Here is a 12,093-nt window from a genome sequence, read left to right as displayed (position 1 = left end):
GAGGGATTTCCCTGGGAAAGGGGAGCTCGGGCTGGGATCTTGGGAAGGGATTCCCGGCTGGGCTGGAATTCCCAGGGAATCCAGGCTGCCCCTGGATCCCTGGGATGTCCGAGGCCGGGTTGGACGGAGCACGGAGCAGCTGTGGGAAAACCCATTCCGAGGCCTCCCGAGGCGGGAATGAGGGACGGCAGCTCCGCAAGGCTCCGGCTGCACTCCCGGAGCGGCTTTTTCGGGATCTACCGGCCCCGGGAATCTCCAGCACCAGCTCAAGGAGTCCAAAGCAATTCCAGAATCTCCAGAGTCGGATGAGATCCATCGGCACCGTCAACCCAACCCCCACCCCAAAACCCAACCCCATCCCTGTCATCCGAACTCTCCCGGAGCTCCGGCAGCGTCGGGAACGGCCCCATTCCCTGGGGATGGAGCCGCGGTCCCGGGATGGAGCCCCGTTCCTGGGATGGAGCGGCGTTCCCAGGACAGAGCCGCGTTCCCGGGACGGAGCCGCGTTCCCGTGACCGAGCCGCGTTCCCGGGATGGAGTGGCTTTCCCAGGATGAAGCCCCGTTCCCGGTACGGAGCCGCGTTCCCGGGACCAAGCCACGTTCCCGTGACCGAGCCGCGTTCCCGGGATGGAGCTGCGTTCCCAGGACGGAGCCGCGTTCCCAGGATGAAGCCCCGTTCCCGGTACGGAGCCGCATTCCCGGGATGGAGCCGCATTCCCGGGATGGAGTGGCTTTCCCAGGACGGAGCCGCGTTCCCGGGACCGAGCCGCGTTCCCGGGTCGGAGCGGCGTTCCCTGGATGGAGCCCCGTTCCCGGGACGGAGCCGCGTTCCCGGGACGGAGCCGCGTTCTCAGGACGGAGCCGCGTTCCCGGGACGGAGCCGCGTTCCCGGGACCAAGCCGCGTTCCCGGGATGGAGTGGCTTTCCCAGGATGAAGCCCCGTTCCCGGTACGGAGCCGCATTCCCAGGACCGAGCCCCATTCCCGTGACCGAGCCGCGTTCCCGGGATGGAGCGGTGTTCCCGGGACGGAGCTGCGTTCCCGGGATGGAGCCGCGTTCCCGGGACGGAGCCGCATTCCCGTGACCGAGCCGCATTCCCAGGACCGAGCCCCATTCCCGTGACCGAGCCGCGTTCCCGGGATGGAGCGGCGTTCCCGTGACCGAGCCGCGTTCCCGTGACCGAGCCGCGTTCCCGGGCTGCCCACCTTGTCCGAAGCGCGCCATGCGGAAGACGTCGGCGGCGCCGCGGAAGCCCAGCATGCGGCACGCCACGTCGCCGTCGCGGCTGTCCCAGCCGTCGTCGCAGACGGAGCCCCAGCGGCGCTGGTGGAAGATCTCCAGGCGGCCCTCGTGCGGCCCCGAGCCGTTCACCAGGCGGACGGAGCCTTCCTGCGGAGCTGCCGCGGGAACGCCGGCGTCAGCGGGGGCGTGGTGGCATCCCAAGGGATGGGGTATCTCCAAGGGATGGTGCCATCCATGGTGGCATCCATGGTGGCATCCATGCTGGCATCCCAAGGGATGGGGTATCTCCAAGGGATGGTGACATCCATGGTGCCATCCCAAGGGATGTGGTATCTCCAAGGGATGGTGCCATCTCCAGGGATGGTGCCATCTGTGGTGGCATCTCCTAGGATGGTGACATCTCCAAGGGATGATGCCATCCATGGTGCCATCCATGGTGACATCCCAAGGAATGGTGACATCCATGGTGACATCTCCAGGGGTGATGGCCTCTCTAAGGAATGGTGACATCTCCAGGGATGTGGCATCTCCAGGGATGGTGACATCCATGGTGACATCCCAAGGGATGTGGCATCTCCAGGGATGTGGCATCTCCAGGGGATGGTGACATCCGTGGTGGCATCTCCTAGGATGGTGACATCTCCAAGGGATGATGCCATCCATGGTGCCATCCATGGTGACATCCCAAGGGATGGTGCCATCCATGGTGGCATCCCAAGGGATGTGGCATCTCCAAGGGATGGTGACATCCATGGTGCCATCTCCGGGGATGATGGCATCTCTAAGGGATGGTGAGGTCTCCAGGGATGTGGCATCTGCAGGGATGTGGCAGCCATGGTGGCATCCCAAGGGATGTGGTATCTCCAAGGGATAGTGCCACCCATGGTGACATCAGGATGGTGGCATCCATGGTGGCATCCCAAGAGATGGTGGCATCTCCAAGGGATGTGGCATCTCCAGGGATGTGGCAGCCGTGGTGGCACCCCAGGGGATGTGGCATCTCCAGGGATGTGGCATCTCCAGGGATGGTGCCATCCATGGTGACATCCCAAGGGATGGTGGCATCCATGGTGCCATCTCCAGGGGTGATGGCCTCTCTAAGGGCTGGCAACATCTCCAGGGATGTGGCATCTCCAGGGCATGATGCCATCCATGGTGCCATCCATGGTGGCATCCCAAGGGATGTGGCATCTCCAAGGGATGGTGACATCCATGGTGCCATCTCCGGGGATGATGGCATCTCTAAGGGCTGGTGACATCCCAAGGGATGTGGCATCTCCAGGGATGTGGCAGCCATGATGGCATCTCCAGGGATGGTGCCATCCATGGTGGCATCCCAAGGGATGGTGGCATCTCCAAGGGGTGGTGACATCCATGGTGCCATCTCCGGGGATGATGGCATCTCTAAGGGCTGGTGACATCTCCAGGGATGTGGCATCTCCAGGGATGTGGCAGCCATGGTGGCATCCCAAGGGATGTGGTATCTCCAGGGATGGTGCCATGTCCAAGGGATGGTGCCACCCATGGTGCCATCTCCAGGGGTGATGGCCTCTCTAAGGGATGGTGACATCTCCAAGGGATGGTGACATCTCCAAGGGATGTGGCATCTCCAGGGCATGATGCCATCCATGGTGACATCTCCAGGGATGTGGCATCTCCAGGGATGGTGTCATCCGTGGTGGCATCTCCTAGGATGGTGACATCTCCAAGGGATGTGGTATCTCCAAGGGATGGTGCCATCCATGGTGACATCTCCGGGGATGATGGCATCTCTAAGGGATGGTGCCATCTCCAGGGATGTGGCATCTCCAGGGATGTGGCATCTCCAGGGCATGATGCCATCCATGGTGACATCCATGGTGACATCCCAAGAGATGGTGCCATCTCCAGGGATGTGGTATCTCCAAGGGATGGTGACATCCATGGTGGCATCTCCAGGGATGTGGCATCTCCAGGGATGGTGCTATCCATGGTGCCATCTCCAGGGATGTGACATCTCCAGGGATGTGGCATCTCCAGGGATGTGGTATCTCCAAGGGATGGTGCCATCCATGGTGCCATCTCCAGGGGTGATGGCCTCTCTAAGGGATGGTGACATCTCCAGGGATGATGCCATCCATGGTGCCACCCATGGTGCCATCTCCAAGGGATGGTGTCATTCATGGTGACAGCTCCAGGGATGTGGCATCTCCAGGGATGCTCCTGCCCCACCTCAGAGCATTTCCTGCACCTTCTCCGTAGGGAAGAAGCACCAGGTGAGGCATCTCCAGGGGACTCCGGGACGTTCCCAGGCTGGGAATGTCCAACCGTGGGTGGGAATGTCCAGCAGGGTTTGGGAATGACCAGCAGAGGTTGGGAATGTCCAGCAGAGGTTGGGAATGCCCAGCAGGGTTTGGGAATGTCCAGCAGAGGTTGGGAATGCCCAGCAGAGGTTGGGAATGCCCAGCAGGATTTGGGAATGCCCAGCAGGGTTTGGGAATGCCCAGCAGAGGTTGGGAATGCCCAGCAGGATTTGGGAATGCCCAGCAGGGTTTGGGAATGCCCAGCAGAGGTTGGGAATGCCCAGCAGAGGTTGGGAATGCCCAGCAGGATTTGGGAATGTCCAGCAGGATTTGGGAATGCCCAGCAGAGGTTGGGAATGTCCAGCAGAGGTTGGGAATGCCCAGCAGAGGTTGGGAATGCCCAGCAGGATTTGGGAATGCCCAGCAAAGGTTTGGGAATGTCCAGCAGAGGTTGGGAATGTCCAGCAGGATTTGGGAATGTCCAGCAGGGTTTGGGAATGCCCAGCAGAGGTTGGGAATGCCCAGCAGAGGTTGGGAATGACCAGCAGGGTTTGGGAATGCCCAGCAGAGGTTGGGAATGCCCAGCAGGATTTGGGAATGCCCAGCAGGGTTTGGGAATGCCCAGCAGGATTTGGGAGTGCCCAGCAGAGGTTGGGAATGCCCAGCAGGATTTGGGAATGCCCAGCAGGATTTGGGAGTGCCCAGCAGAGGTTGGGAATGCCCAGCAGGATTTGGGAGTGCCCAGCAGGATTTGGGAATGTCCAGCAGAGGTTGGGAATGTCCAGCAGGATTTGGGAATGCCCAGCAGGATTTGGGAATGCCCAGCAGAGGTTGGGAATGCCCAGCAGGATTTGGGAATGCCCAGCAGGATTTGGGAATGCCCAGCAGAGGTTGGGAATGTCCAGCAGAATTTGGGAGTGCCCAGCAGGATTTGGGAATGTCCAGCAGGGTTTGGGAATGCCCAGCAGGATTTGGGAATGCCCAGCAGGATTTGGGAATGTCCAGCAGAGGTTGGGAATGTCCAGCAGAGGTTGGGAATGCCCAGCAGGATTTGGGAATGCCCAGCAGAGGGTGGGAGTGCCCAGCAGGATTTGGGAATGTCCAGCAGAGGTTGGGAATGCCCAGCAGGATTTGGGAATGCCCAGCAGGATTTGGGAATGCCCAGCAGAGGTTGGGAATGCCCAGCAGGATTCGGGAATGCCCAGCAGGATTTGGGAGTGCCCAGCAGGATTTGGGAATGCCCAGCAGAGGTTGGGAATGCCCAGCAGGATTTGGGAATGCCCAGCAGAGGTTGGGAATGCCCAGCAGGATTTGGGAATGTCCAGCAGAGGTTGGGAATGTCCAGCAGAGGTTGGGAATGCCCAGCAGGATTTGGGAATGCCCAGCAGAATTTGGGAGTGCCCAGCAGAGGTTGGGAATGTCCAGCAGGGTTTGGGAATGCCCAGCAGGGTTTGGGAATGCCCAGCAGAGGTTGGGAATGTCCAGCAGGATTTGGGAATGCCCAGCAGGATTTGGGAATGTCCAGCAGAGGTTGGGAATGCCCAGCAGGATTTGGGAATGCCCAGCAGGATTTGGGAATGTCCAGCAGAGGTTGGGAATGCCCAGCAGAGGTTGGGAATGTCCAGCAGGATTTGGGAATGCCCAGCAGAATTTGGGAATGTCCAGCAGGATTTGGGAATGCCCAGCAGAGGTTGGGAATGCCCAGCAGGATTTGGGAATGTCCAGCAGAGGTTGGGAATGCCCAGCAGGATTTGGGAATGCCCAGCAGGATTTGGGAATGCCCAGCAGAGGTTGGGAATGCCCAGCAGGATTTGGGAATGCCCAGCAGGATTTGGGAATGTCCAGCAGAGGTTGGGAATGCCCAGCAGGATTTGGGAATGCCCAGCAGGATTTGGGAGTGCCCAGCAGAGGTTGGGAATGCCCAGCAGGATTTGGGAGTGCCCAGCAGGATTTGGGAATGTCCAGCAGAGGTTGGGAATGTCCAGCAGGATTTGGGAATGTCCAGCAGAGGTTGGGAATGCCCAGCAGGATTTGGGAATGTCCAGCAGAGGTTGGGAATGCCCAGCAGGATTTGGGAGTGCCCAGCAGGATTTGGGAATGTCCAGCAGAGGTTGGGAATGCCCAGCAGGATTTGGGAATGCCCAGCAGGATTTGGGAATGTCCAGCAGGATTTGGGAATGCCCAGCAGAGGTTGGGAATGCCCAGCAGGATTTGGGAATGCCCAGCAGGGTTTGGGAATGCCCAGCAGAGGTTGGGAATGCCCAGCAGGATTTGGGAATGCCCAGCAGGATTTGGGAATGTCCAGCAGAGGTTGGGAATGTCCAGCAGGATTTGGGAATGTCCAGCAGGATTTGGGAATGTCCAGCAGAGGTTGGGAATGCCCAGCAGGATTTGGGAGTGCCCAGCAGGATTTGGGAATGTCCAGCAGAGGTTGGGAATGTCCAGCAGAGGTTGGGAATGTCCAGCAGGATTTGGGAATGCCCAGCAGGATTTGGGAATGCCCACCCTGCTCCCACCACCCCGGATGGAAGGACCTGGCTTTTCCCTCTCCTGCCCTTCCCACCCCAGCCCGTTCCCTGCTCCCGGAGCCGGGAGCTGCGGGGTTAACGGAACATTTTGGGATCTGGCCGGAATTCCCAGAGCTGTTTTTCCCGCGTTTCAGGCTCCGGGTTTTCCCTGGCTCGTTCCCAGCGGGAACAGGGCCTCATTTCCCGCTGGCCTCCAGGACACGAAGTCCTTCCATGGCCCCGGATCCATCCCCCTCTTCCCGGCCCGGCCGGGGTCAGGCTCGGGACAAGGCTCTGGAATGCCGGCGGTGTTTGCCGGGATCCGGGCAGAACGTGGGGTCCGGAGGGATGAATCCCGGAGCCTCCTCCCCGCCCTCGTCCCTGCTGGCATCCCGGGGATTGTTTGGGATGCTGCGACCTCCGCCCCATCCCCGTTCCCGGGATCTCCTCCCGCCCATGGAACCGCTCCCGGCCCATCCCAGCTGTCGTTCCAGGCCTGGATGGAGCCGGACTCTTTCCTGGAGCTCCGGAGAATTCCTGGAGCTGCTCCTGCCAAACCAACCCCGCGGGCTCCGGGACCGCCCTGCTCCAGGGATGAGGCCGAGGAAAACCGGGATCCCAAAGGGAGCGGCGCTTTGCCTTCACCCGCCCGGCTCCGTGCGTTCCGGGAGCCTTTCCCACCTCCTCTCCCGGCTCCTGGGAATTCCGTGGCTTTGGGATCATTGTCCCTGCACCCCCTGGAGCATCCCAAGGGATATCCCTGGGAAAGCAGCGGCTCAGCGGGACGCAGAGCCCCCGGAAGGTGAAATTCCCACATGGAGCCAATTCCCACATGGAGCCAATTCCCACATGGAGCCGTCCGGCTCTGCCTCCAGAGCCGCCCCCGTTCCCTGGAGAACAGGGAATGCCCCGGAGTGACAACCCAGGAGCAGCTCGGCATTCCCAAAGTCCTCATTCCCGCTCCGTGATCCCGGTCTCATCATGGGAAGGGTTGGGCAGCCAGGGCACGGATCCAGCCAGGGCTGGGATGTTCCCAGAAATCAGGGCCAGGGCTCCTCAGAAATCCATGGAGCTCATCCCGGCCATGGCCCTTCCACGGCCTCTGCTTGGAGAGCTCGGAAAAGCCAAGAATTCCCAAAAAATCCCCTCCCAAACCAGTTCCAGCCCAGCCCGGGGCGGTTTTGGAGCCTGCAATTCCTGGGAATCCTCCAAAATCTGGGATCAGATGTCCCGGGGATTCCATGGGGATGTCCCCAGGCTGGGATATCCCTGGGATTCCACGGAGTGTCCCCAAACTGGGATATCCCTGGGATTCCACGGGAAATGTCCCCAGGCTGGGATATCCCTGGAATTCCAGGACAAATGTCCCCAAGCTGGGATATCCCTGGGATTCCATGGGAATGTCCCCAAACTGGGATATCCCTGGGATTCCATGGGAATGTCCCCAGGCTGGGATATCCCTGGAGTGGCCGGAAGGGTGTCCCAAGCCTGGAGGAAACCACCGGCATTCCCGACCTCTTCCCTCCGGCATTCCCGGTCCTTTCCCGATCCCACCATCCCTCCCACCTCCCTCCAGCTCCAGTCCCGGCTCCTCCTCACCCGCACAGGAAAAACCCCGGGATGGTTTTCCCAGCAGCCTTGGGCTCTTTCCATCAGGAATTTCCCACCCCACCCCCTCCCCAGGCTCCTAATTCCCAAAGAATTCCACAAAATCCGTGCTGGGATCGCCGTGGAGACCACCCGGAACTCACCTGTGCCACCATCAGCAGCGCCTCGGTCCCCCTTGTCCCCTTTGGGGCCGCGGTCGCCTGCGAGGAGAAGGAGCCGGAATTGTTGGAATTTCCCATCCCTGCTCCAGAGGGACGGCAGGATGGGAAATCCCAAAAATCCTCCGGGAACGCGTCCCTGCGGCAGTGGGGAGACGAAGGGGCTGGCGGTCCTGGAATTGCCCCATCCCGAAGAGCCCATTCCTGACTGCAGACCCCACAAAGGCAACAAAAGCCTGGATTTGGGGGTGAAAATCCCGAACTGGAGGTGAAAATCCCAATTTAGGGGATGAAAATCCCAAATTGGGGGTGAAAATCCCATTTTGGGGGTGAAAATCCCAATTTAGGGGATGAAAATCCCAAATTGGGCGTGAAAATCCCATTTTGGGGGTGAAAATCCCAATTTAGGGGTGAAAATCCCATTTTGGGCATGAAAATCCCAAATTAGGGATGAAAATCCCAGTTTAGGACTGAAAAATCCCATTTTGGGGCTGAAAATCCCCATTAAGGGATGAAAATCCCAAATTGGGGGTGAAAATCCCAATTCGGGGATGAAAAATCCCAATTTAGGGGACGAAAATCTGAAATAGGGTGTGAAAATCCCATTTTGGGGCTGAAAATCCCAATTCGGAGATGAAAATCCGAAATTGGGCATGAAAATCCCATTTTGAGGCAAAAAATCCCAATTTAGGGGCAAAAATCCCATTTTGGGCTAAAAATCCCAAATTAGGGATGAAAATCCCAGTTTAGGGCTGAAAAATCCCATTTTGGGGCTGAAAATCCCAATTTAGGGGTGAAAATCCCAAATTGGGGGTGAAAATCCCAATTAAGGGATGAAGATCCCAATTTAGGGGTGAAAATGCCAAATTGTGCGTGAAAAATCCCATTTCGAGGCTACAAATCCCTATTTAGGGGTGAAGATCCCATTTTAGTGATGAAAATCCCAATTTAGGGCTGAAAAATCCCAATTTAGGGGTAAAAATCCCATTTTGAGGCAAAACATCCCAATTTAGGGGTGAAGATCCCATTTTGGGGCTGAAAATCCCAAATGAGGGATGAAAACCCCAGTTTAGGGCTGAAAAATCCCATTTTGGGGCTGAAAATCCCAATTAGGGGATGAAAATCCAAAATTGGGCATGAAAATCCCATTTTGAGGCAAAAAATCCCAATTTAGGGGTGAAGATCCCATTTTGGGGCTGAAAATCCCAAATGAGGGTGAAAATCTCAATTTAGGGATGAAAATCCCAAATTGGGGGTGAAAATCCCATTTTCGGGCTAAAATTCCCAATTGAGGGCTGAAAAATCCCAATTAGGGGATGAAAATCCCATTTTGGGGATGAAAATTCCAATTAGGGGATGAAAATCCCAAACTGGGCATGAAAATCCCATTTTGAGGCAAAACATCCCAATTTAGGGGTGAAGATCCCATTTTGGGGCTGAAAATCCCAATTTAGGGGTGAAAATCCCAAATTGGGCATGAAAATCCCATTTCGAGGCTAAAAATCCCAATTTGGGGGTGAAAAATCCCATTTTGGGGCTGAAACCGCTCCGTTTTGGGGTCGGGGTGGGGATGTGGCTTCCCCCCAAATCCCTGAGGAAGCTCCGATCCCTCCTCCATGGATCCATGGAAAAGGGGTCGGGAGCAGCTGCCGGAACGGCCCCGCCCGTTCCATGCCCCGGGAAGGATTCCGTATCCCAAAAATGATCCCGTATCCCACAACGACGTCGCTAACGAGCTCCGTCATTCCTTGGCTCTCCCGGACGTTCCTCCTCCCTCATTCCCGGGTTTTCCAGGCCCTGAGCGAGGCCGCGGGCTCGGATTTGCTGAGCCCGGCTTGGCTAAGCCCGGCCTGACCCCAAGGGAAGGAGGTCAGGGATGCTTCTCCTGCTCCTCCTCGGTCTCCAGGAACAACAAACAACGCCCGGAGAGGCTCCGGAATCCGGGAAAAAGGAAAACATCGGATCTCAAGCGATCCCCAAGGAAAGAAAGAGCCGGGCAGGAAATTCCTGCCCTTTCCCTGGGAGGCTCCGGGAGAGCGGGATTGGCCCCGCGGGCGGGCGCAGCTGTGTGGGATGAGGGAAAGCGGCCTGGAGCTGATGGGATCCAGATGGGAACCTCCCCCCTCGGCAGCGGGAATGGGGCCAGGGATGCGGCTCCGGCACGGGATGGGGTCGGGATGCTGGAGCAGCCCCGGCTCCTCACATCCAGCCCGGCCGGCACAGGGAAAAGGGGATCGGGAAGGCAAAATCCCGGGTTTGATGGGTTCGTCCCCAAAAACGGGGGAGGGAGAGGTGGGAATGATCCGGGAAATGGCCTCGTCTTGGGGGGATCCCGAAGTTTGGGCAGCAGGGAAAGGGGGATTGGCCCCTCTGCTCCAGCTCCGGGATCCCGACTCCCGAAGGAGCCGTTCCAGAGGAGGCCACGGAGCTGCTCCGAGGGCTGGGAGAGCTGGGAATGTTCAGCAGGAGAAGGGAAGGATCCAGGGAATCCTCGGAGCCGCTTCCCGAGCCTGAAGGGGCTCCAGGAGAGCTGGGATTTGGGATTTGGGCTGGAGGGGCAGAAGGCAGGGAATGGCTTCCCAGTGGGAAAGGGGAGCTTGGGCTGGGATCTTGGGAAGGAATTCCCGGCTGGGCTGGAATTCTCAGGGAATGCCCGGATCCCTGGCAGTGCCCAAGGAAAGGCTGGAGCAGCCTGGGATCATCGGGGGAGGTGCCGGGCTGGGAATGGGATGGGATTGAAGCTGCGTGGATCCCAGGCAAAGCATCCCGGGATTCTGGGATCCAGGAGGCTGCGAATCCATGCCCAGGGGTTTTTCTGGGAGTCGGGGATGGGAAAGGGAAGGGAGACCCTTCCTGGAGTGCCGAGATTGCCAGGGAAGGGCCTGGAGGCCGGAATTCCTTCCCGCAGAGGAGTCGGGATGGGGCTGGATCCAATGCCAGGCTGGGAGAGGCGGGAATGGAGGGATTTCCCTGGGAAAGGGGAGCTCGGGCTGGGATCTTGGGAAGGGATTCCCGGCTGCGCTGGAATTCCCAGAGAAGCTGTGGCTGCCCCTGGATCCCTGGGAGTGTCCAGGGAAAGGCTGGAGCAGCCTGGGATCATCGGGGGAGGTGGAAGAGAATTCCCATCCCTGAATCCCCAACTTTTCCCAGGTACCTCCCCGAGAGCAGCAACAATCCGGGAATCCCGGAATGCGTTGGGACCTTCAATCCCATCCCATTCCAACCCCACGATGATCCCAGGCTGCTCCAGCCTTTCCTTCGACACTTCCCGGGATCCAGAGGCAGCCCCAGCTTCTCCTTCTCCTTCTTTCCCCCTTTTCCCATCTCTCCTCTCTTCCCGGGAATTCTCTGGTGGGAATAACTTGGTGACTCCGGCTCCCCGAGGTGTTGGGGCTGGAGAACATCCCAAAAATGGGATCAGATTCCCTGTGAGCCCGGAGAGAGCCCCAGGGCTGGGACAGAGCCCGGGAATTTGGGTGAAGCCTCTCCTGGTCTTCCCCTGAAAGCTCCAAGGTGTTCCGGGCCATTTTCCCGTCTTTTTTTTTTTGGGATTGCGCACAGAATTTAGGGCCGGACACCGGGACAGAGACCCTCAGCTCCTCCCACGGACCTGCAGGGATTGACGGCTCCCCAAAATCTTGGGAAAAGCCCCCGGAGAATCCACCAATCCCCGTTTTCCCAGCAGATTCAGGTTCTGCCTCCAGGAACATTCCCAAAAACTCCTCCCCGGGGATGTTCAGAAGGAATTTTCTCTTTTCCCCCCAGTTTGTCCCTAAATCACCGACCCCACCTTGGGTTTTTCCTCCTGAGTGTATTCCCTGCACAACCTTTTCCATGGAAAAGTGAGGAGGACGGACCTGTCCTCACTTCCCAGAAGAATTTTTCCCATTTGGAATGGAGAAGTAAAAAAAAAAAAATCCTCCACCGAGGTCATTTTGAGGGAAAATCCATCCAAAACGGGAAAACACCGACAAGGGAAAAGACTCGGGAATCTGCTGTGGGAAAAGCTGTTCCGGGAGAGGTTTAAACCTGGAATTTTCCACGAGGAGGCTCCTCCACACCTAAAAACCCCATTCCGGGATTCCTGGGATGCAATTCCCAGGGAACCGAGGCCTCCTGTGCTCGGAGGGACGTCCCCGGAGCAGGGTAAGACAAGTCCTGCAGAAACGCGGGATTTAAGGCAAAGCCTGGCTTTGGATCCGGGTCTGCTTCCCATGAATCCCAGAGAATCCCATAAAGTGCCCGAATGCTGCCAGAGGGGTCGGGTTTTCCTTGGAAAAGGGGTTGGATGAACC

At 58.2% G+C, this 12,093-nt stretch overlaps 1 protein-coding gene across 1 annotated transcript in view; it reads right to left on the bottom strand.

Moving 5' to 3' along the window:
• SCARA5 (scavenger receptor class A member 5) overlaps positions 1-12,093 on the bottom strand; it is a 33,102-nt gene that overhangs the window by 1,035 nt on the left and 19,974 nt on the right. Inside the window, exons 7-8 of the mRNA XM_069011890.1 lie at positions 7,784-7,840; positions 1,207-1,398 (exon numbers count right to left, since the gene is read on the bottom strand). Of these exons, the coding sequence (XP_068867991.1) occupies positions 1,207-1,398; positions 7,784-7,840 (249 nt within the window). The remainder of the gene's footprint in view (positions 1-1,206; positions 1,399-7,783; positions 7,841-12,093) is intronic.

The sequence above is a fragment of the Aphelocoma coerulescens genome, chromosome 3 (genome assembly GCF_041296385.1).
Source record: "Aphelocoma coerulescens isolate FSJ_1873_10779 chromosome 3, UR_Acoe_1.0, whole genome shotgun sequence".
Taxonomy (NCBI): domain Eukaryota; kingdom Metazoa; phylum Chordata; class Aves; order Passeriformes; family Corvidae; genus Aphelocoma; species Aphelocoma coerulescens.
This window is presented reverse-complemented; position numbering and strand designations above follow the sequence as displayed.